Source organism: Symphodus melops (genome assembly GCF_947650265.1).
Source record: "Symphodus melops genome assembly, chromosome: 18".
Classification (NCBI taxonomy): Eukaryota; Metazoa; Chordata; class Actinopteri; order Labriformes; family Labridae; genus Symphodus; species Symphodus melops.
In genome coordinates, this window is record NC_136708.1 from 13,769,699 (window position 1) to 13,794,926 (window position 25,228).

General features: G+C 42.0%; 2 protein-coding genes across 5 annotated transcripts; both read left to right on the plus strand.

Moving 5' to 3' along the window:
- Nucleotides 1-739: 739 nt before the first annotated feature.
- Nucleotides 740-21,179, plus strand: LOC306839125 (ankyrin repeat and IBR domain-containing protein 1-like). Of its 4 annotated transcripts, none has more exons than XM_079367633.1 (22): nucleotides 740-837; nucleotides 913-1,052; nucleotides 4,026-4,375; nucleotides 8,496-8,667; nucleotides 8,792-8,923; nucleotides 9,271-9,462; nucleotides 9,545-9,662; nucleotides 9,784-10,004; nucleotides 10,572-10,660; nucleotides 10,759-10,903; nucleotides 11,875-12,035; nucleotides 12,316-12,404; nucleotides 12,659-12,789; nucleotides 12,921-13,055; nucleotides 13,232-13,318; nucleotides 14,462-14,528; nucleotides 14,764-14,909; nucleotides 15,308-15,486; nucleotides 15,658-15,709; nucleotides 15,880-15,936; nucleotides 16,091-16,214; nucleotides 16,603-21,179. In XM_079367633.1, the coding sequence occupies exons 3-22, from the start codon at nucleotides 4,188-4,190 to the stop codon at nucleotides 18,111-18,113; spliced, it is 3,996 nt and encodes a 1,331-aa protein (XP_079223759.1). In that variant the 5' UTR covers nucleotides 740-837; nucleotides 913-1,052; nucleotides 4,026-4,187; the 3' UTR covers nucleotides 18,114-21,179. The 4 variants fall into 4 exon arrangements, with proteins under 4 accessions (XP_079223759.1, XP_079223760.1, XP_079223761.1 ...); XM_079367634.1 differs by having other exon boundaries at nucleotides 800-837; nucleotides 916-1,052; XM_079367635.1 differs by lacking the exon at nucleotides 740-837 and adding an exon at nucleotides 1,413-1,527 and having other exon boundaries at nucleotides 844-1,052.
- Nucleotides 21,180-22,171: 992 nt separating this feature from the next.
- Nucleotides 22,172-24,722, plus strand: snrpd1 (small nuclear ribonucleoprotein D1 polypeptide). The gene is made up of 4 exons (XM_079367845.1): nucleotides 22,172-22,307; nucleotides 22,722-22,798; nucleotides 23,668-23,859; nucleotides 24,485-24,722. Exons 1-4 carry the CDS (start codon nucleotides 22,294-22,296, stop codon nucleotides 24,559-24,561), a joined length of 360 nt encoding a protein of 119 aa, XP_079223971.1. The 5' UTR covers nucleotides 22,172-22,293; the 3' UTR covers nucleotides 24,562-24,722.
- The last annotated feature ends 506 nt before the right edge of the window (nucleotides 24,723-25,228 follow it).

Sequence of the window (25,228 nt, forward strand, 5' to 3'; positions counted from 1 at the left end):
TACTACAATATAACTACCCCACAACACATACTTGTTTCTCTAGAGATACTTTTAAGATATAACTCTATAATAAACAGCTTAAGATACAATAAAGGATTTTATACATTAATAAGTCATTTAAATAATTTGATGCTACAGTTCAGCACCTGCAAAGGGACTTGACTTTGTAATCCATTTGAAATATAACACATGAGTGATAGAACAGTATTATGCATAATATATATTTTTTGAAAAATATTAAATGTAATTGTCAATTTTTATGTTTAGAATTGATACTTAAACCCCAATACAGACTTTGTATACCCTTTCGACAATAAGGAGGACTGAAGGAACCAAATAACATGCACAAAAACTTCGCAAGTTTTTAAGTTTATATTGCCTTAATTCCCACTGTAGGATGACAAAAACTATTTAAATCTGAATTTAAGGATTTTCTGCTCCTTTGAAGGAGGTTTAATATGACCAATAAATCGCACTCAGTTCAGCTTTTATTAAAAATGTTGATTTTGAAGGCTCGTTAAATATGTCATAAACAATCATTTTAATTTGTCAATATAGATTTTTACAAATTGCATAAACAATCAGTTCATGATATGCATTTATGTTCACAGAAGGAAATATTAATCCTAATCCTAACCTGTTAAATGAACGATAAAAAAAATCTGTTTCAATAAAAAAAGCAAAAACACAACAACCAATAAACCTAAAAAAAAACCACCCATTGAACCCAGACAACCGACCAATCAGGGGAGAGCACTCAGTGTGACAGTTGCTTCTGAGCATGCGCAGTGTGCTTTTTTTCCTTTGGCAGCCACAACAACATACTGAAGCGAAGCAGTGAGTCTCGCCCCTCCGCTCTCTCTCTCTCTCTCTCTCGCTCGCCCTCTCTCGCTCGCTCTCTCGCTCTCTCAGCAGCATCATCTTCGTCCCCGCCGGGTCCGGGTCTGGCAGAGAGGATGGTTCAGCGGAATAACAAACGGGGATGCGTATGACAGTGATGAGATAATGACCCTCCCGAGTGTGCGACGAGCTCGACCAAGTGAAACCACCGTGTAAGTAAAGAGACGTTTACGTACGGAGGCTAACATAACACGCTAACGTAAACCCGAGAGACGGGTTGCTAGCTTTGATAGCGGTAGGAAGGCAAGGCAGCATTTTGGGGTGTTGACGTTTTTCTTCCAGTCACGTTAACACCCAGGCTAATAAGGTGTAGTGTTGTTATAATTCATCCCGGCATGCTCCTCCTGGCTGTGGTTTTTTACTTGTGTTAGTAACACACACAGACTGTCCGTGTGTTAAACAAAGGAGCTTTAACCGAGGGGGCCGCATGGACAGAAACAAGCATAGAGAAGTGGACTGCTGTTTGTTTTTGTGCTCCATTTCATGCTGACACACTTCTTCTTCTTCTTCAGGGGCAACCACACGAGGTCTGACCTGATTATGTGGCTGATGATACACGGTGGTCACTCACACTGTGTCTTGTCCTACAGCCTGACTTTTTACTCAATCACACAAGTTTAATGTTCTGTCAGTTTATTGATCATCTTTGACTGATGTGTATCAGCTGATCGTTTAGATGAAGGTACAATGGAGTTTTTAAAGATATTGAAGAGTTACAGAGTAGTGGTAGCTGTAGAATAAACTTTTTTTGTGGGCTGGGCTCTGGTTGGCTTTTAATCAATCATGCATGCACTGTTAGGTTGTTATATTCATATGACGATAATGATGCAAGTAATTCTTGTTTTCTTTATGATATGAAAGATTAGTGAATCAATATATGGACTGAAAATTAATATTTGGCTTTTTTCCTAAAGCCATCGATGAAGCACTGCTACCAAACACTTCATTTCTGTCCTCTCAAGAGGCCAGGTTTGCTGTTTTTTTGCCCCCTTATTTATATAATTCAGTGTAAGAATCTTAAGAATGTTTTAATCAGGCACAACACAACTTTTTTGAAAGGCATCCTCTCGTTATTGTGGGGGGCATTTTTAATTAGAAAATACAGCATATTGTAAATGCCTGTTGTCTTCAAAGAGCTAGTCCACAGTCCAGAAGTCAAATAAGATTCATTGATTTATTATTTTTTACAAATGTTTCATGCTGGAGCTTTTGGAACGAGAAAGCGATTGTACATTGGCTAACTAAGTTGTCTTTAAAGCTTTCAGGGTTATTAAATATCACCTCAATTTGTCATATTTCTTGTAAACTGTGCAATGTTTTTTGTCACGTCTGGGCTACTTAGAGACACAGAGTGACTCAGGATGAGTTCTCGTAAGCGAGAAGGATCAGTAAGGATTACAAGACGAGACTCGCGACTTCAGATTCTTGAGCTTATGAGTCATTAAGTCTCTATACTAGCCTAACATGGGAATACCACATGAACTATAACCCGGCTCTGTGGACTCCTGGTCTAGGTGAAACCTCTCATTTGCCTTTATTGCTGGCTTGATTAATCAGTGAGTGTCCAATCCACAAAGAGTAACCCTTCCTCAGAGTCACTCTCCCCGACCACTGAATGACATGCAGACTCTAAAGCTTTCATAATACTACATGCACTGTCACTGCCAAGTGCAAACAGCAGGACTTGTGTTCTCTTGGATTCCAAAGTTCTTCGACGTCCTGACTCCCTGTCCTTATTTAGTATGAGAGACAGAGGGAGACTGACGGAAATTCACAGAAGAGTGAAGTGAACTGGAAGTAAACTATTGTGCACAAAACAGAGCCAAGCAGACAGTCTGACCTACTAACTGTAGTATCTCCTCTCCAACACCACCATCGGGTTGATGGTTCAGATATTTAGGTAGCTGTCTCGTGCATCATAAGAGAAGAACCTTCCAAGATGCTCACTATTCTTTCACAAGTGGTTGCAGCCTCTTTGCAAGCCTGCATGTCTCCATCTGTCAGGCTGTGTCTTGCCTGTATTTGCCCCCGTCTGTCACTGCATAGAAATGGGGAGGCAGAGGAGGGGAGGCAGCCAGCCACGTTATTCAAATGTTCCAGAGCCTGAACCAGCCAGCGGCCAACTGTAGCAGGGCTAAAAGAGGCTCTTTGTGAGGGCTAGACAGATGGCTATAGAATGAAGACTGTAATGATACCCTCAACTGCCCAATACAGACAGACACATGCACTCACATACAGACTCCACTCATTACAGGATGTAATGCTGTGTGTTTATGTGTCAAAGGCAATGACAACCTGTCTATGTGTTTGCGTGAGAGTAGAGGAAGTTCACTGATCATATACAACAATGTGACAGTCGTGTGTTTTCTTGTTTCTCAAGTCGTTTTCATAATTTTGATATTGGAAGTGCCAGTGAAGCACTTTGAAATGAGAGAGAAGACATTAAAAAGATCATGACGACTAAAAGAACTACAGGAGGGGCTTTTAAGCTGTTGCTGGGATAGTGGACTCAGCAGTCGCAGCCATAGTTTTAATTCCTATGATTCTTTGGTTTAGCGCCCGAGAGGAAAAAATGAAACAGGTTTTAGCGCTGCATGGTTTAACTCACACTCAGAGCTTCATATCCCCCAGCAGCAGACGGGCATGAAAACAGCCTAAAATATGCAAATTTCTCACAAAGGCAAAGCTAACTGGACTCACAGTGGCCAGCTGTGGTAATATTGACCATCAACTGACTAACAAAATCGATGGCTTGGATATCATTAACCTTCCCCCCCTGCCTGTTCTTTTTATAATGATCTCTCTGGCTTTCTAGTCTCTTTCTTCTTCCCTCTGTTTTCTCCTTTATTTCCGGTGAGATGTCATCCTCGCTAATGCATATCAGCGGATCAATGGATTGACTGATTGATTGAGCTGCTCCCCCTTCTTTCTTCCTTTCCATGTGTCTCTCTGTTTCTTCACTTTCCAGCCTCAGTCCTCCTTTTTTTTCTTTCCCCCTTTCCTACCATAGACAACTTTGGTTCCCAGTCAGTCAGTGGGATTCTTTCCTCTTCTCATGTGTATCATTCCACCGTATTTTTCCTCCAAACAATCTCCCCCCCCGTCTCTTCTTCTGCTGCTTACAGGGCAGGAAAACGCTGAACCATGTTGCTCTAAGGTGTGATCTGTGAACGGGGGAGGAGGTGGAGCAGGAGGTGGCAGAAGGTGTAGGTGAGCAGGAAAAGGAAGGACGGTGGACGAGCATCTGCCGCGTCTCCCCGTAGGCGGCCCTTTGCAGGCTCAAAGCCATGGGCAACACAGCTACAAAGTTCCGCAAGGCGCTGGTGGGAGGTGACGAGGCGCTCGCCTGGCAGCTGTATGAAGGCAACCCTCAGTTCAGAGAAGGCCTCGACCCGAATGCTTCATACGGAGAGCAGTACCAGCACAATACGCCGCTGCACTACGTCTGCCGCCACGCCATGACTCGTCTGCTCAGGTAAGTCAACTTATTTTGGCGGGATGGTTTGTTTCGACTCAGGAGCTTAGACTCTGTGTAAGAAGCTAACATAGCTAATGTGAGGTCGGTCGTTTTGTCTCTGAAGTCTTGAATTGTACGTTTTGGCATTCACCATCTTCATTTCTCAGAGCCAGAGATCACATTAAAAGACAGACTGGAGCTGTAGAGGTGGTAGCGGACTACTTTTTGACCAAATAAAAAAACCTCGGCGAACTTCTGCCGCACATCTTGGTTGAAAGCGTGAGCAAGCAGGAAACGAAACAAAAAAATCTCGTCATCACAAAGGTCACAGCCAGTTGCCTTCTCCGGGAGGAAAGACCATCAACAACCCCGTCTCTGGCCCACCAGCTGCGTCTTATAAATCATTCTCTGACAAACACAGAGGTGCTAATAAAACAGATGTAATGGTGACAGAATCCTTCTCACGAAAAATGTAGAGTGCACCAAGCCATTCAGTGTGGCTGAAGTTCCCCAAAAGACCCAAAAACTAAACTTTGAAAGTTTATCTGCTCAGTTTAGATCTGCTACATCCTGTTTAGATTTAAACATTTTGATATGAGCTGTGAAGTTCAGCATTTTAACATTTGGCTTTAATGACATTTGCTTACCTTTTGGAGTGGCCATTTAATGAACACAGTGATTTCAGCATCTGCTTCATTTTTTTTAGCCATGGCTGTTGCCTGTTTGTTGAGATCAACTAAGATGCTGATTAAATTGGACAATTATTTCGGAGCTGTGGCTTTTAATGTTGTGAAACAGTTATCCAACACAGGTACAGTGGCTGCTCTGTAAGGGAGTCATAGTAAACTGACACTCACTTCATATACCAAAGTCCCAAAAAGCAATGTCACTGTACAGAAAGTCTCTGAAGTCTTGACATGTGGCGGACACAACAACAGTCTCATAAAGGAACGTTTACTGCTGCGAGAGTCTCAACAAAGTCCAAGCATGAAAGGAGCCCCGCGCCAACGATCCACATGAAGTTCAGCGTGTACTCGTCATGAGAAGTGCTCCACTACACGAGCGAACAGCAGTTTTATTGAGCTACGTTTGAGCTTGTGCCTCACTAGGTAATGAAGTGAAGTTACTGTGTCTTTGTCGGCTGCATGCTTTAAGCATTTGTTGTAATTCTTCCTCCTCCTGTTGCATTTGGGTTGGTGTCACTTTAAGAGTGCCAACTTAATTTGACAGCATGTTTTTTTGTTGTTGCATCTCTACTTGCTTTAAACAGCTGCACAAACACACCACCCTTGGATAATGTCCTCAAAGAAACAGTACAGTGGAGTGACCGGAGTCTACCACAACCTTGAAGAAAGGGGTCACACTAAAAAAACATACAGAGAAAGGCACCAGTGTGTCTTTTACCCCCTGCAGGGATAATCAGGCTGCTCGCCGTGAACGAGGCTGCTGATTCCATGACTCAATAGCCATGATCACCTCCTCCTTTTCCTCTTCCTCACCGTCTCTCTCTTTCTCTCTCTTGCCCTTTCTCTCCATGATTGCTGTGGGCGGGGGGTCAGAGGAAGCAGTTTGAAAAGGCCATTCAATTATCTGTGCATCTGCATGTGTGCATTATTTTGGGGGGGGACTGTGACTCTAAGACTGCTTAATGCGTCCGAGTCTGTATAACACAATGAATCATGGTGTTCTATTTGTGTCCCTTCCTACTAACCTATAATGGGCCGGGGAGGCGTGCTGAAGGCAGCGCTCTGCTCCAGATAAGTATCAGAGGAAATGCTTCTTTGTTCCAGCAGCTCTTTTGGACGGAGGAAAGCAGATAGACGACAGAAATCTCAGACAAAATACAAACTCGGAGAGCCCACTGAGCGTGGGCTGGTCGATGCAGACTCAGTCTGTTATTCCGATTATTTTTAACAGGTATCTGTGCCATGACTGTTTGCCCCCTTCTTGTGTTCTCAGTGGGTTGGATTGTTTTGCATTCCCATGAGATGTGCAAACTGGTAGACGAATTATTGTAAGAGATGGGTGTAGTTCAGGAAGTGTGACCCTTCCTTCCACAACAAGCTTTTTTAAATGTGTAAATCACTTCTGTGACTTGATTTCCTTTTGTCTGATAGAGAGTAGGAGTCGCCGAAGATTTATTTCTCTTTATTCAGCTACTACTTTACATTTTACTTTTATATGACTTCAGCAAGTGCCAACCTCCAGTTCAGGCTGGGAAATTATACGAGCATTCGCGATCAACACAATAAACAAAGTCTGAATTTTTTTACAATAAATAAAATACACCTTAAATGTAGTAAAGCGATGCTCTCTGTTCATTTCACTAGTTTTATGGAGGCGTGTGTATAATGGCCATGCTTTCACACCACTTTGATGCACTCAGATGTCGCTAAAGCTAACCATCAGCTACTCTCAGATTAGTTCATTCTAATTTAATGGAGAATAAAGTTTTTGTTTTTTTAATTTATTTTAGATTTAGAGGGAACATTGTGCAAACAGATGATCTGTAAAACATGAAGAACCTCAGAGAGACAGACACTGTGAGTAATAGCTTATATGCACATAAATATCAACTTTTATAGACTTATTGCAATATTACACAATGTTGTCACACATTTAATATTTTTCTCAAATCATGCAGACTATCTACTTATGGGCCGTTGTATATATTAGTCCCGTACAGAACACCCATTTTCACAGCAGAACTATATATACAGTTTGTTTATTTATTTATTTTGTACAGGTGTCAAAGTGTTGGGATGAAAATCTCTCTTTATTAAAACTTCATGGGCAGTGGATGTAAATTTGTAATATCTCATATGTTTTGGTTATATTACGGCTGTAAGAGATGTGAACAAAATCCAATATGGTGAGTGCCATCAGTCAGCCTCTTCAGAAACCAGTGGATGATGTCACTGAGACTACATCAATGTTTTTTACACAGTCTATGGACCACCACATACCAGAAAGGAAAAAAACACTCATTCTGTAATTCAGTTTTGGCCCACTCCTGAAATGTCCTGCTTTCATCTATTTACAATTTGTTTCCCCACAGTTGAAGTACAACATGTGACTTCCCTTAGCTTGGGGTGGATAATGAGTGATTATTGCTGTTTGGGTGACTTGGCAGTGCACTGTCATCCTGGGAATGCTGCGGGGGTTTGTGGCTGACAGGATAAGAAGGTCAAAAGTGGAAAAGTAGGGCGTAAAGAGGAAGAATGGGCTAAATGGCTGCACAATAAGGAAACATTCAAATACTAATTAAATTGGGACCGCTGTGTGTTCATTTTACAGAGAGGGAGCACTGAGGGAGAGCTTTTTAAAATGATTTAGCCAGTGGAAAATGGAAATACAATGTCATCAAAATATTTTCACTGTTTTAGTTGAATTTCATTTAATGGGGTCTTTTCAAATGGGCCATTATTCATGTTCTATCACTGATCAAACAGAAATAGGTTTGTAGAAGAGGATTAAAGGCAGGCAAGAACGAGTGCAAAAAGATGAAGAGGTGGAGAGTGAAAAGACAGGTAGAGGAGAGTTAGAGGATGGAAATATTGAAAAAAGAAACTTCAAGAGGAATGAGAAGAATACGTGAAGCCAAATGAAACTGCGAAAAGCAAATCAGCAAATGGAGATCTTGATTGACAAGAAGCAGAGAAAAACAATTTAGTAAACAGAAAGACAACCACAGCCAGGCAGACTCACAGAGCAACTTTCACATCCATCACTGTCTTTGTGTGTTTGTGGATGTGTGTATATATGTGTGTGTGTGTGTGTGTGTGTGTGTGTGTGGTTGCACCTGCCAGCCACCATGCCCATTATCTCATAGATGTTAAACAGAAACTGTCGGTCGATATTCTGCTATTCTTCTCCTCCTTCCCCGTTTTCTCTTTCGCTCTTACCCCACAGCCTCTCAGATTGCACTAACTCACTCTCTCTCTCTCTCTCTCTCTCTCTCTCTCTCTCTCTCTCTGTCGTTATTTCCACTGATCTGTCCACTTTCTCCTTCCTTTGCTCTCTTGTCTTCCACCCTCTGTTTTGAAGTCCTCTCTCTGTAGTTTCTTCTCATATCCTTTAACTACTTTAAACCTCTCCTACTTTATTTAACCGTGTCTTTATCACCTGCATCATACAGGTCCTTCCTGTTTAATAAAGAGGGAAACCCCAACAAGCGCAACATACACAATGAAACCTGCCTCCACGTGCTGTGCCAAGGCCCGCAGATCCTGCTGCTGTCAGAGGGAGCGCTGTCGCCGCGGCTCGCCCGGCCACAGAGGGACGAGCAGCGTCGTGCAGACTGCCTGCAGGTACAAACACGGACTCTTAAGTGAAGCTCAGTTAGCAACCTTTTGTGAAAAGCCAATCATCTGAAGTCATCGCTGTCGTTTTTACTAATGATGCGAATGCATTTGTGTGTTCCCTCATTGCCAGATGATCCTGAGCTGGACTGGGGCCCGGCTGGAGGGAGGCCAGTACGAGAAGGCCAACGTCAACACCACTGACAATCATCACAGCACCTGTCTGCACTACGCTGCTGCTGCAGGCATGAAGAGTTGTGTGGAGGTGAGAAAAAGTGTGCAGGCTAACAAACTGTTATGAGCTTTGTTTTTTTTTCTCCAGCAGGTTCTCTTTATGCTCTCTGTGATTGGATGAGACGGCCTGGACAGTAATATTCCAGCACTCGCAGAAGGAACATCTGTTTTTGTTTCATTACTGTCAGATCCATGTAACATTTCCACTCTTGACATAACGTTTATAGAATAAGAAAGAACATTTAGTTCCTGAATTAAAAAAAACTGTGATATGAGCAGCCTGAGGAAAAGTAAACCAGATTTATACTTAAAGATAATAAAGTTCTTTTTCTCCAATTCCTTTTGCCCCTCCGTCCCCCTGTTCTCTTCTCCCTTTAGCTGCTAATTCAGAGTGAGGCAGATCTTTTTGTAGAGGACGAGGACAAGTTGACTCCATGCGACCATGCCGAGCGGCATCACCACACCGAGCTGGCCCTCAGCCTGGAGTCACAGATGGTTTTCTCCTCCTCTTCTTCTCAGCACTCAAACACAGATGCACATGGTGATACCAACCTGCTGCAATACAAAGAAGTGAGCAGCTACGCTCTTATTTTTATGTTTCTCCTTCCTGCTTTGCCTGTAAACTAATTCCCCTTTTTTTTAAAAATCTCAGCCTTATGAGGGATTAAAGCTTCAGGACCTGCGCAGGCTGAAGGATATGCTGATCGTAGAGACGGCAGACATGCTGCAAGCACCCCTCTTCACTGCTGAGGCCCTGCTCCGAGCTCATGGTGCGTGTTTCTCTATTAGAGGAAGCTTGCATTCTTGAGGCCTTCACAGACCCACACAGTTCTCTCATTGTGAAAGTTACACGTTATTTTTTCTTTCAAACCTGAAATCTTTTTCTGTCAGACTGGGACAGAGAGAAGCTTCTTGAAGCCTGGATGTCGGACGCTGAAGGCTGCTGCCAACGCTCGGGTGTGGCCATGCCTACCCCGCCACCCAGCGGATACAACGCCTGGGACACCTTACCCTCACCTCGCACGCCCCGGACCCCACGCTCACCCGTCACACTCACCCTCACCTCCCCGACTGACAGCTGCCTCACACCTGGGGAGGAGGGCCTGTCTACGGTGAGACATCTGTTCCAGATTGGAAATATACATTTTTAATGTCAGACCTGCAGAGCCAAGAAGAAAGTAGTCAGACATGCAAGAAAGTTTTTACAATTGTTTCCCTCCTATCTACTTTAACAGCTTTGATTAGAACATTTTATTACATTCATTTTTATTCTTACCAAAAGATAAACACAATAAATTAGTGAAATATCCTTTTGATAAAAGTAGACACTTTTACACATTTAATTAAAAGGTTTTTTATTGGCTGTTTGTGTTCATGAAGACTTGCAGAAGTTCCTGGTGAATATTTTAAGAGCTGAAATAGGAAAAACAAAAACCCTTCTCCCACATACTATCAGTGGATTCATTACAATTAAGACGATCTTGTTTTTTTTAAAGTATATCTCACTGATGTAGGTTTTCTTGTAGGTCTGTCATATTTGTTTGCATAATGTCCGTCCCTGTGTATCGTCATGAAGAACACATTGAGGTGTATTTTAGGCATCGCTGTGATCCCAGTAAGTATCAGATAACCTCTGAATATAATTTGAATGTCATCATTTCTCTTCTTTTTCCCTGCAGTGTGGAATCTGTCTCTGCTCCATCTCAGTGTTTGAGGATCCGGTGGACATGTCCTGTGGACATGAGTTCTGCAGAGCATGCTGGGAAGGGTAGGCACCTCTTGTTGTGTTTGTATGTGTATGCACATGTCCCTGCACACCTGAGCGTGTCGATTGTTCTCATAATGCGTTCTCATTTTGTGTCTCAGGTTCCTTAATGTAAAGATTCAGGAGGGCGACGCGCACAACATCTTCTGCCCGGCTTACGAGTGCTACCAGCTGGTGCCAGTGCATGTCATCGAGAGTGTGGTTTCCAGAGAGATGGATCAGCGATATCTACAGTTTGACATCAAGGTAAAACATTTCCAGGTCATACAGGAAGGTGTGTTCAGGATCTTTAATGCTCACAAACTTTTCTACCAACTGTGTCTTAACCCACTGTTTGTTTTGTTGCTTCATATTTGAATTTGAAATAAACAAGGTTCTTGTGCCTCTAATGAAAGGATGAGCGCCCCTACGCCCTGCTGACAGAGCTCAACCTGGAGCCTTTTTTTTGTTATTGCAAACAAAACAGCATTCCCACCTTGAATAGACCCAGGCTTACTTTATTCAAGCTACCAGGTAGTGACAATGACAACACTACCAACCCTTCCACATGGCCCCTATTAGCACAGTCCGACGGGCAGCAAGAGCCAGGACACCACTGGGGTTGCCAAGTGGGAACCTCCCTTTACCAGTGTTTGCCCAATTAGGTCCTCTACAAATCGGAGAGGCTGTATTACCATCTCAGCCCAAATAGCATTGACACCTTTAACAGTCCCATGCTCTGTAAATGAAACACCAGGTAACAACATTGGCTCACATGACCACAATGCAGCTATCTCTGGTGCCAAATGTAGAAACACAAGCCCGATACAGACGTCCCTGTGAAGTTTTTCCTTCAATATGAATGTCTCAGAGGATGTATGAAGGGATCCCCCTCTATTCCTCTTCAGAGGGGAAGTAACAAAGGCTTATAGGGGGCAGAAGGGATCAACTGAGCCAGCAGAGGAGCACAGAGTTGTGTGTGTGCATGTCTGACTGTGTGTGCATGTGGAGCCCCAGCTGTGCCATGCTTCTGCAACACCAGAATTCACAGACAGGGACAACAATATTACACTGTCTGGAATCAATATAAATGTGCAAAGATGAAACGAAATCGCACCATGAAAAGGGTTACAGAGAAAAGTTTGAAGAGAGAACTCAGAAAAAACATCAACTTAAATTTACTCTTGTTTGGTTTTTGTCCATTTATTCTCTCTTCACCTCGCCCCTCTTTGTTGCAGGCGTTTGTGGACAACAATCCCGCCATCCGCTGGTGTCCCGCGGCCCGTTGTGAGCGGGCAGTGCGGCTCACCCGACCTGGCCCCGGGGACACCGACCCCCAGAGTTTCCCTCTGCTGCCCTCCCCAGCTGTTGATTGTGGAAAGGGTCACCTCTTCTGCTGGTACGCTTCATCATTTACTGGCTGTGTTTCAACTCGAGGCTAATGTAGTCAATTATTTTTCATAAATTATAAAATTAGTCAGTCAGCTAATACTTTCTGATTTTTGTCAGCAAAATCAAATGTTTTTATTCTAATCGTCACATGGCTGCGGCACGGCTACAGAGACCAAAGCAAATATCTCAATTTGTAGGACAAATACAGTTAATCTTTACCAGCAGTGACAGTTGTTTTGGCACTTCATTCTCAGTGGATTGTATTATACTGTTTATCTCGCTCACAGGGAGTGCCTTGGCGAGGCCCACGAGCCATGTGACTGTCAGATGTGGAGGAACTGGCTCCATAAAGTGACAGAGATGAAGCCTGAGGAGTGTAAGTGTGTCACTGTGACCTTAATGTTTCCAGGAATTTTCAGTGTCCCTCGGGGATCGTTTTAGCTGCAGCTCAGTAAGCCGGCACCACAATAAGCCTGTTAACAGCAGCTGTCAGGCCGGCCGACCAGGATGTGCATTCATGTACTTTATAACCCACCGGCAGGTGTTCAGGTCATTGATATTTGCCAAATGTGCTCAGCAGGTGATGGACAAATGAGTTGTTGCTTATGTGTGTGTTTCTGCTTACCACAGTGGCAGGTGTGAGTGAAGCCTATGAGGATGCTGCTAACTGCCTGTGGCTGCTGACCAACTCCAAACCATGTGCCAACTGCAAGTCACCCATTCAAAAGAATGAGGGCTGCAACCATATGCAGTGTGCCAAGGTTTACATATTAAAATCTCTGTCAGCTGTTTGTTGGATCTCTCACTATTGATAAGTCTTTATTTTGTGCTGTCTTTGGAGACAGTTTTAAGATGATCTCTCTCTCTCTCTCTCTCTCTCTCTCCACCCCAGTGTAAGTATGACTTCTGTTGGATCTGTCTGGAGGAGTGGAAGAAGCACAGCTCATCGACAGGAGGCTACTATCGCTGCACTCGCTATGAGGTCATCCAACAGCTCGAGGAGCAGTCCAAGGAGATGAGTGTAGAGGTACAAGCATACAAAATGATGTCAGCGTATACATACACAAGAAGACATATTGAACATTATAATCTGCAAGAACTGCTCAATCCTCTCTGATGATCATGTCACCATAAAGATTTCAGACACACTGACGTGCACACCCGAGGCTCTTCAATGATCATGCGGATGTTTTTTTTCCACAGGCGGAAAAGAAGCACAAAAGTTTTCAGGAGCTGGACCGTTTTATGCACTATTACACCCGCTTCAAGAACCATGAACACAGTTATAAGGTACTGCACTCCTGACACGTTCTCATATCAATGCACAGACAGACTTTTTGGACTAAATCAGGGGTGTCAAACTCATTTTCACCAAGGGCCACATCATCATAATGGCGGCCCACAAAGGGCCAGATGTAACTTCTATGTAACCAAACGTAATGTAAAATAAATGTAATTGCTAGTTAATGTTAAATAACTCTGAATTTATTACTTCTCCAAGTTACAAATATTAAAGTTGGTTGTTGCTTTGTTATAATATAAATAAATAAATCCTAATACTTTTTTTTAGGTAATGAAACCCACACAACTCCATCAATAAAGGATCGAAGTTAATAAAACAAAACAACGTCAAACAAGTTATGACATTAACTTTGTTAATTACAGTTAATTACTGTAAAACCAAGAATTGTGAGCTGCATAGTTCATGTTTTTGGTCAAATCATGCTTTTCACTCATTTAATTTTAGGCCCCGTTTAGATGGAGACGCTGTGACAGTAAAACGAAAACCTCCAGGGTGGAATGAAACTGATACGGGGGGCATATCGCAGCCATGTGAACGAAACGGAGCGGACTCTCTGGCTGCGATGACGTCACCACACTTCCCCCTATACATTTGGACATGCGCAGTAGTCGAGAACAAACATAAACGACAATGGTGGCAGATTCGCTTGTGCTATGTGCTTCAGCAGCTATTCGCATTGTATAAACAAAACCTTGATATGATACATTGTGTATGTCGCCGCCCAAAGAGCATCGAATAGCTGCAGCAAATAGTTCAACCTTTACCCAAGCACAGGGCGACCATACGCAGCATTTATGTAAGACTTGGGAGAACTAGCCGCTAAAGAGGATGTTGTGGAGGAAGTGGTTGTACTGGTGAGTGTCGCGTTGTAAAGTTCCACTGCCCACTACTGGCCGGGCGTGAGAACTACATCGTTTTCACTCGGAGACCTGCCGTGTAGACGGTCTGTACTTCGAATCTGGAGGGGGGTCGTTTTGATGCGTCTCTCTCACAGCGTCTCCGTGTAAACGGGGCTAAGCCACGTTTGGCCCGCGGGCCTTGAGTTTGACACATATGTTCTAAATGCTCCTTTAGAAACAGAGTACATCTGATGACTGACATTTTGGACATGTATATTTTTTGTCTGTTAGTTGGAGCAGAAATTGCTGAAAACGGCGAAAGAGAAGATGGAGCAGCTGAGCAGAGCCTTCATTTGTCGTAAGTCTGGAGCGAGCGAGATCTACATCAGAGTTGATCATTATTAAACAGGCTGGTCAGATGGTTCAATATCTTCTTTGTGGGCATATAAAGCTGTTTATGTGATTGACATAAAACATGATATATCATCGTTATAATCTGTGCTATGAAGAGGCTGTACTGTTTTTTAATTCTTCATGTATTTAAATCTTTTACACTCAACATGTGAGTGTCTCTGCGTTTGTTTTTGGTCCAGGTGAAGGCACTCCACCAGACACGAGGTTCATAGAGGACGGCGTGTGCGAGCTGCTTAAGACGCGCCGCGTGCTGAAGTGCTCTTACCCGTACGGCTTCTTCCTGCAGCAAGGCAGCACTCAGAAAGAGATATTTGAGCTCATGCAGGTAATCAATCACAGATCTTTAACATGCATCCTTTTGCAAGAACAGAAGTGATGGCTTATATGGCCTACTGTGACCCCGTGAAGACTACTGTGCTCATTTAGACCACGCTAAATAAGGAAAAAAAAAAAAAAAAAGGAAAAAAAAGCAGGCATTAGGTTTTCTTTCTCCAGGGTGCACATTGGCATAGATTTCACAACTAAATACATCTTGGAAGAGATAAAGTGTGCACACAAGAGTAATGGGAAGTATGGCAGAGAGAGACTGGAGAGAAATTAAAACCATAATCAGTGCTGTGGAATAATAGTTTAAAAACAAGCTACAAATCCCTATTAACATTTGGGATTTCCAGGTTTTGAGCAAATGGAAGTAGACACATTTGTCTGTGGTTTTTTTCCCAGACTGACCTGGAGATGGTTGTGGAGGATTTGGCCCAGAAGGTCAACCGGCCTTACCTGAGGACGCCCTGCCACAAAATCATCAGCGCGGCTCGTTTGGTGCAGCAGAAGAGGCAAGAATTCTTGGCATCAGTGGCCCGTGGTGTTGCTCCCAACGATTCTCCAGAACCTCCACGCAGGAAGTACGGAGAAAACACACACACACACACTCAAACATGAGTTTCCTGTTTAGTTTCCTGCAAGTGCCGTTAGAGAAGAAATAGTAAAACATCTGGGTACAAACTGCACAATAATAAATGTTATCTGCATGATTAATGTGACTGTGGCTCACTCTTCTGTTTTATTGGTTCCAGTTACCCTGGAGGATCATGGGACTGGGAGTACCTTGGTTTTGCCTCACCTGAGGTAAGCAGAAACTCCCACTATGACACTAAAACGCTAACTTTTTATTTTCTGCTAATGTTGAGATTTATGCCCCAGCTAAAGCTTTTCCCTAAACCTAAGCTCCGTAACGCCCGTCATGTAATGCATGACTCCGGCTGCAGCTGACTTAGTGTGCTTGTGTGTGTGTTAAGATGGGGAGTCGTCACTCTGTGCTGGGAGCAGGAGAGCAAAGAGACAGACAGTCACAGGTAATAAATGGTTAAAAGCATTTTCTGCATACGCATGTGCTATGATCTATTTCCTTGGCCTTAGATTGTGAACATGCTCAGTGAAAAGTAGACTGAACACCACCACTCCTGGAGTTGGCTTTGTTAAAAACACTGCTTGATTTACTTTTTGCAGGATTATGCTGACATCCAGTACCGTCGCAGACACAGACCACGGCGCAGAGGAGACATGCTGAGTCTGCACAACCTAAGGAGCAGCAGCAACACGCCAGAAACCAGCAGAAGGAGTGAGAACACAGGTCTGCACATTGTAATGCACTATTCAACAAACTTTTATCAAGGCCTTTGAGTGCAAACAGGATTATCTGAAAAGGCAAAAGGTCTTCTTACAGTCCTTGAAATGCTGTTATTGTGAAAATAAACACTTTTGACAATATTGTACCTCATACAACAAATGATTTATAGCAATATATATTACAGTATGCATTTGATTGTAATCCAGCCTCTTTGCCTCCCCTCATATATTTTCAGTTGTCACTACACCCGACAAACAGCAAATGGTTTTTAAAGTTATAGCTCTATTAATCTTGCATGGTCAGTGCACACAGGGCCATCGATCACTGGGATCAATGAGCATTAAGACACACAGAGTTGTTCTTGTTTTAACATCATGTTTTGTTTTTCCAGAAGGTCCAGAGAGAGGCGAAGGACGCAGGAGAGCGCTTGGCTCGCTTGACGACGACGATCCAAATATCCTTCTTGCCATCCAGCTCTCCCTGCAGGATTCTCGCCGAGAGCGGAGCCTGGAGGGCGGCCTGGAGAGGGGGATGGATGGAAGAGTGGAGCTTGTTGGTGGACTGGATGCAGGGCAGGAGAGGAGGGCGGTTCCCATTGGAGAACTGGGCAGTGTCGCTTTGCACTCTCTCACCACGGACGGTCCTCCAGGTGCCAGAGGCCCCTCATATCCAGCCTCTCTCCTGGATCCTCCCCGCCCCCCTCACAGGACAGACTCCACCTCCCAGCCTTCAACGTCCAATATCCTCCCTCTTCCTCCCCCGCCTCCCTCTCTCAGTGCTGAGCTGCTGGAGCTGGGAGACAGCCTTATGAAACTGGGGAACATAACCACTCCTTACGACCTGGACACACACACACAGGAGCAGCTGTGCTCACACCACACATACAACCACAGTACCCTAACCGCTCCCTACAGCATTGAACCTGCATATAGCGCCTGCACCAATAGACAAGAGCAGAGCGCACTGAGTGCTCCATATGTTCTCAACCATATCACCACCACTGAGCATCGCTATGACAACAAAGAGCAGGGTTACTGCCACTCCAGTGCTTATTTAGCTGAGGCTGAGCCCACTGCCTCCTGTGCACTTGAAAGCACCCAAAACCTAGTCCCTCAGAATTCCTACAACCAGGAACACGTATCCACGTATGACAGCACGTCAAAACCAGACAGACCTTCAACATCCAACCCAGAACACAGTAGGTCTTACTCTCAGGAGCGTCCTGCTGCCTGCGCTCTCGAATGCCCACACAAACCAGACCCCAAGCCCCCTGCCCAGTTGTGCCTCCCGTCTCCAGAGCTCGAGCCGGAGCTGCTGCTTTCCCCGGTGATACCACCAGGGGGCCCTTTCACCCCCAGCGACCCTCAGAGTCTAGAGGCCCTGGACCCCACCGCCAGTGCCCAGCTGCTGGACAACATCATGGCCTGGTTCAACAACAACATCAACCCCCAGAACAACCCACAGAGCCTTGCCCTCATCCCCTCCCCTCCAACTACAGAAACAGACTCCTCCCCCGACACACACACAGAAACTGAGACTGAAAGCCAGACCTCCAGGGACCTGACCCCGGCCCCAGTTTGGCAGCCCCTGGAGGGTGAGCCAGAAGGGGAGAGGGGGCCAGCGAGCACCCATCAAGGTGCTTCGGGCACAGAGAACGCGAAGACATCAAGGCCGAGCACTCTTGATCTTGAAAACAGAGAGGCTGGCGAGGAGGGTGTGGACGCAGGGTGTGCGGCTTACCTGTCGCTGGACGAAGTGCACACACACCCGTGCCCGCACCCTCAACACGGAAACAGTGCCACTAATGCTGCCCCGGCCACAGAGAGAGACTTAGACCTCATCCTTCAGCTAGAAGAGGGTCAATCACCTGAGGAGTGGGAGGAGCAAGTACACCTGGTTTGACAGCGACGTGGAGAGTGAGGGTTGAGCAAGTGCAGAGAGAGAGAGAGAGAGAGAGAGAGAGAGAGAGATAAAAGCAAAAGAGGAAACAAAACAAAGGTGGTAAAAATAGTGAGGATGGAAAATGTGATGTTGATTGCTCAATGGAAGCTGTGTGTCTCTGGCTATTGAGTGTTTACTGTGTGTATTATACTGTATCTAGAGAGGACTTAAAGACCTGCGGCTTTGTCCAGTAAAGATGATGTCATACGCTTTTTTTTAAGTGCTTTTGTCAGCTATAAAGAAAGCAGACACACTGTTCTTTCAAACAACTGAGTGTTTAAAACAGAGTACATCAATCGTAAGCTACTGATATCCTAACTCATCAAGTGCTGCACATGTTTTCGTTTTTCTTATTTTATTTATTACTCTGCCTCCTCTTGTGTTTGTCTTTCCAGTTCATCCAGGGTGAAGTTTTGGTGCTGATCATGCTGAAAGCCAAACTTGCCTCCTTTTTTTTGCCACAACAAAGTGATCCAACCGTGAGCCAGTTCAAAGCTCCCAGAGTCAAACACAATGATCACTGGTAACCTCGGAGCTGGTTTAGCGTACTGTACAATCAGAGGGCCTGATTCAGACTTTTGGACCTTCTCGCACACTGTGCCTGCTTTGTTAGCGAGCAAACACACTACTGATCTTTCCTTTTGCTAGGCAAGGAAAGGAAAAACTTCTTCACCTGTCACTGCTAGAACAACATGCCTATGACAGTTATTTTTCTCTCTTGTTACACCTCACAGAGGAGAAATAGTCTTGCACAGAGAGGTCAAAGGCAGCACCTTTAGAGTGGGAAGTGGCTTTATTGCTCAAACAATTTGCATTGTCATGGGTGCGTGTTGTTTTCTCACTCACCGCATCACCTTGCTTCTCTACCTTTTAAAAAATGTCTCTTTAATAAGTGGTCAGCTTTCATCCATATTCATGTATTTCACAGATGCTTTGGCTCGGTTTACACAATGAGCTATTTAACTTCTAACACAAATGATCATTTCAACAACAAGCCTTTAAAATCAGCTCTGAAAAAACAGCTTTATCCATCCATGAGTCCAAAAAGTATCACGAAAACTCTTAATTCTGTGGTCATTTCCTCAAGATTTCACTAAAAGGAATCTCCAACAATTTGCAATTTTAAAGGCAGAAGTATTTGATAATAACATTAATTTAACTAAAATAATAAATCTGGTTAAATCTTATCATATTGATGTGCCCAAGGCAGAAAATTAAAATCAACAAACTCAGAAGTTTTTTATTTTTTAGAGCAGATTTCAATCCATTTTTGTCAGATGAAAGAACTGAAAAATGAAATGTGCGGTTAATTTAAAAAAGAATGACCTCAGTAAATCTTCCATTCATGCAAATGCCATTTATGATTATACTTAACTGCATCACTTTACTGTTAAACTTTTAATATTTCCATCACTCGTAAGTTTCAAATCCAGTAAGTTACTGTAATGCAGGAAAGCGTGTAACATTGACCCATAAGTCAAAGTAACAGACACTCAGAGCATCTCATCACTTCCACATCCCATTTCCTTTTTGATCCTCTTCCAGAGTGCTTTTTGTGAAACAGACCCAACATGTTAGTGTCTGAGAAAACGTTTTCAAACCTTTCTTACATTCATTCAGTGATTGGTCTGCTTAGAAATAAGTAAAACTAAGAACACGAGGTGACTGTCTGAAGGCTTATTTTAAATGTTTGTGTCTGCACATTCAAACTCAGCCAAAGCAAAAACACTTCTTGTTGGTTTGACTCAGTCACATCTTTACCACTACTGATGGGGCCGGGATTCAAACTGTTATTTATCCTTTCTCTTCATTCCTGTGTTCAAGTTGAGACCAGTGCTGTTTGGTCTGTGTGCCTTTTTTGTTTGTATTTGTTTATGTGTTGGTATGTGTTAGTATCACTACTTTTAAACATGTTAAAGTTGATTTTGAAATCTGATGGAGAACACAATGCGAAACACACCCCAGTTTTTTCTTAAATTTCCCGGCACCAAGATGTTTAGGCTGTTAAATGGAATCCAACAAAAAAAAACTACTTCAAGCCACATGAAAGCATTCACTTATGATTGGTTTTACTTCTTGACTCTCCGGTTTAATTAGTAACGACTTTTTACAAAAGTTTAACACAGTTGGCCTTTTTTTTTTTTTTTTTTTATCTTGATTGTAGTGAAGCCAAACATTATTCCCCAACTGTAACGTTTACAAGAGAGTAGACTGTGCCTGCTGTGTTTTAGATAGGACGTGCTGCTTTATAGACTGAAATTATCATTATTGGGCAAAGAATCATACTTTCATTGTCGGCCAAACAAATGTCAAGAAATCTTTTTCTAAAGCAAACTCTGATAAGTGTCTCCCTCTTCTCTGCAGAAGTATTCAATTATACTGAATGTGATATGCAATCAGAAACTGATTTTTGACAGGTTTAGTTGCAGGTTTAATGAATGTGCTCAAAGGAAGTGATCCTGACATTTAACACTCTAAAGGAATTTCTCTTCTCTCTATTGAACATTAAACTGTGAAGGTGCTGATGAAGACATTTCATAACGCGTCGCCTTCTGATGTGTGAGGGCAGCTGGTGACGCCCCCAACATTTTTAGACTTTGTTCCCTGAGGAATGAGGTTCAACAGGAATACTCACTTTTATTTTTGGTTGCATGGTTGAATCAGGACAGACACTGAAAGCTCTAACTCTGTGGGTCTTTTAATTTGCACAGACATGCTTTTAATTTGTTAAATTTATCAAAAGGTATCAGGTGAGATGGAGAGAGTGAAACTTATAATTATTCTTGATTTGTTTTCTTGATTTTGAATTTAAATTATGGTCTGCCATTTTGTACTTCATATTTAATGTTTATACTTTAACTAACCCTCAGCCAACCACTACAGAACTCAAAAGAAATGAAATTGCACTCTCATAGATTATACTTGATACATTCCCAGTGGGTCTATAAAGGAGGTTTGATGTATGGCCAAAACTGTAAATGGAAGTCTCAGTGCAAAGTTTACTCTCAATAAAAAGAGCTAAAAGTGTGTTGCAAAAAGTTTTTCTTGGAGTGCTAGTGATAGAAATCGAAAAACAAAACATGCAACAACATCCTGATCTATACCAGGTAAACTTTAGATTTTAAACATCATACTTAGTACAACTTTTAAAGAAACATTATTATTGTGGATCATCCAAAATGTGCCCTTTTAAAAACTTTCCATAACATGCCTTTGCTTAATGCCAGTCCTGGAACTATTCAAAGGTCTACTACCAATCAACAGCAGGGTGGGAGAATACTTAACATGTCAATTCTCTTGTTTTATCTGAACACTTTGACTACTCATGATACATAGAAAGAGCGTGAGAAGTACACCTTCCGTATTTCCCCATTGGGATCAATAAAGTTATATCTAATCTTATCAATTGGATTTATTTATTCCGAACATGTAACATAAGACAAAGGTGAACATAAAAAACAGAACACAAGAAAAACAACAGAGAAAATAAATAATTACAAACTGTGGAAAGTATAATTCAGAAGAAAATAAAAAAAGTTATAAGTTACATGTCCATAAAGGAGTGGGAAGAAGTAAAACTAACTGAATCCCACCCCTCTTTATCTATTCAGCTATCACTTAATATAATATAGTTAATATATTTATTTTAGTTTAGTTTTAAATAAATAATATATACACCTTCCCAGGGCAGCAGAATATGAATATAACTATGTCTCCAGCAAGCTTTTTAAGTTTTTTTTTTACCAAGCCTAAAGTTTCAGTGGTGCATTCATTTCCAGCAGAAAGCTATTTGTCCTTTCAAAACTTTTATTATTGTATTCTTTTTAATTGTGATGAAGCCTCTTAGCATATCAGACACGCACTGTGAAGTACAATATGATAAAAACAAACAAAACAAAACAATAATTAAAAACCAAAGACTCCTTATCGTATCAAAAACAGTAAATATATCACTCCACCGCTAGGTCGCGCTGTTGTTGTCAGTGAACTTTCTTTTGTCTCTTCGCCGGCGCACTCTAGATGACGTCGTATCCGCTCGCGACAAAAACGTACATCTTACAACAGCGGCCCGTGTTTTCACTCGCGCGCTGTAATTTTTTGTCTTCGGTGGAGGATTGTTGGTCTTTAATCCATCACCATCATGAAACTAGTCAGGTAAGAACCTGTGAGAGGTCGAAGTTTATCGAGTTATGTACCGTGAACTGATGAAAACACTGTTAATCATGTGGATGGATACAGATTTAAACTGGGGGACGTTTAAGAGGCGGGAAGAGATGAATGAAATAAACATAGAAATACTATAAAGAGTATAATGCTGATTTAACAAAACTGCAGCCATAAATGTCAGTCCTTTATTAACCATTCATGTTTGATATTTAAAAGATAATAAAATCTTATTTAAACTTCCTCTCTAAAATTTAATTTAGATGCCAAAGCTTCACAGTCGTTAGCTCGACGGCTAACTGCAGACTTTTGTTGAGTTTTTATGAATACATGTGAAATAAATCTCGTACATGAAGGAAAAAGTGATGTGCTCAAATTAATAATGTTACTGTAAAACACTTTCAGATTTTTGATGAAACTCAGCCATGAGACTGTCACCATTGAACTGAAGAATGGGACCCAGGTCCACGGCACCATCACAGGTAAGATATGTGTCCAATGTGCTTAAAATCAGACTGAATGGAGATTTATTTTATTCTTTGAAGAGATTAAACTCAGTAAAGTGATTTTAATCAGAACACCCCGGATTTAAGTCACTAAAAAATGAAAGGTCATATCATAAACAACAGGTTTTCCTATCAAAGACGATTCAGTACAGTGAACATTTATCATCCCTTCATTCAGGTCAATCTTCTTTGATTTGAATTGAAATTATTGTCAACTTTGAGCATTTTCTTTGTGCTGTTGAAGTCAGTTGTCCTCTTTCAACATCAGGACTGTTTGCTACCCTTTTTCTAATGTTTCTGGTTATAAACAATGTGTCTTCCGACTGATCTCTGTAGTGAAAAAATAATGATTAAAGTCAGAAACCATCTGACAGTGCTGATTTGTTTTAGTCACCAACTTCATGCTCATTTTGATCATTTGGCCTGAAGTACATGAAATAGTGAACAGAGCTGTTGAAGCCATGTCTTGAAGCTGTACTACGACTCATCAATTACTTGACAACAGACTGATTAAAGCTCTGCAGACCTGAAACTGATGTACTTTAAAAAATAAATATATTAGAGTATGCAGTTTTATCTATTTGAATCCATTTTTAGGATAAGAATTTACATTTTTACATATGTTTTGTTTTAATGCTTGTTGCCTTTGTCTGCTTTTCTTGTGTTTCAATATAGTTATTTTATAATGTTTGTGTCATGGGCTGAAAATGCTCAAAAATGTCAGCTCAAATTTTCTAGCTATGTAGCTCTGGATCTGTGCTCTTATCTCCCTCACAGGTTTGTGAATAAGAATACTTGATTTGTGCTTCATGTTTGTCCCCTTTCTTCTTTCTGTTCTCATTTAGGAGTTGATGTGAGCATGAACACTCACCTGAAAGCGGTGAAAATGACTCTGAAAAACAGGGAGCCCACTCAGCTGGAATCACTGAGTATCCGCGGTAACAATATCCGCTACTTCATTCTTCCTGACAGTCTCCCTCTGGATACTTTGCTGGTTGACATTGAGCCAAAGATCAAGTCCAAGAAGAGGGAAGCAGGTAAGAACGGTCCTAAAGCTATTCAGCTTCAGTACACAACTGCCACGATTTGAAGCGAAGCAACAAACAATATTGCACGGCCAAAAAAGTTGTCGTTTGCAGGTTGAATCTTTTTTGCCTTTTTATAAAAGTTGTATGTTTGCAATTCTTTCATGAAGTTAGTATGCAGTCTGGATGTTCCAGTAGGACACTTTACTGAAAAAGAGCTAACGAAAGTTTGAAAGCACATCATTAAGAATAACACAACCTGGCACCTGTTGACAAAAGGAGACCTTGTTCCTGTTATCATTTAAATTATGTAAATAAAACAGTTTCCCTTGTGTGATTTAAGAAAGTATAAATTATTATTCTGCTCTTAGCTGCCAGTGATACAGCGAATACTACACACTTTATCCTGATTGACTGAACAGTTCCCGTGTTTCATGGTGCACGGTTGTACAGGATATATGTCAGAGGAAATCGCTGCATTGAATATCTTAATTTCTTAAAAGTCTTGTTTGTATGTTTTTGTCACTTTTGAAACTGACTTAATGTGAAGTCCAGACTTATTAATGTAAGGATGGTTGAACTGGTAAGTCTGTGAATGTTTGGTAACTTTCTAAATCAATTTTTTCTGTTTTCTCAGTGGCTGGACGGGGTCGTGGAAGAGGACGAGGCCGTGGAAGAGGAAGAGGACGGGGCCGTGGCGGGCCAAGGAGATGATCATCAGGCTGAACATCTGCCGTCCTTCACCCCACTGTTTGTACAGGATCTTTTTTTTTCTTTTTCTTTTTTTTTTCAAACGGAGCATTTTGTGAATTTCCATGTATTTTTGTTCAGTTTTGTTTTTTTCATTTTGTACATTAAAATCCTTTTTAAGAGGAGACACTCGACTCTGCATTATTTCCAGTTTAGGAAAAGGATTGATTTGTTAACCTGACTTTGTTTTTATTATCTGATTTAATAAAGTGTTTTGCACATTAATATGTACTCTTTAAGTTCTGATTAAGAAATGCTTTTAACAGAGCTGGCATTCGGCATTTTAACTTTAGATCCTGAGTCTGATTTGGCCCTGTGTTAGTAAAACCACAAAATTGTGCGTCTACATGCTAATAAATGGTTTTTTGTTTTGTTTAAATCAATAGTTACATTTGGAGTGCTGTAGCCATTTTACCATGCGTAATATATTGCTGCTTCACTATTCTCTATTTAACATAGATGGAGTAGTTCAATAGTAGTCGGATGCTGCTGTTGAAGTTAGGTAAACCTGATTTCATGAAATCTAAACCTCTTAATGACGGACCCAAAAGTTGTGCAGGGGATTATTTTACAGCTGTCTAGATGAATTAATCATTTTATCTCATTTAAGTAAAGCAATCATTTTCTGAGA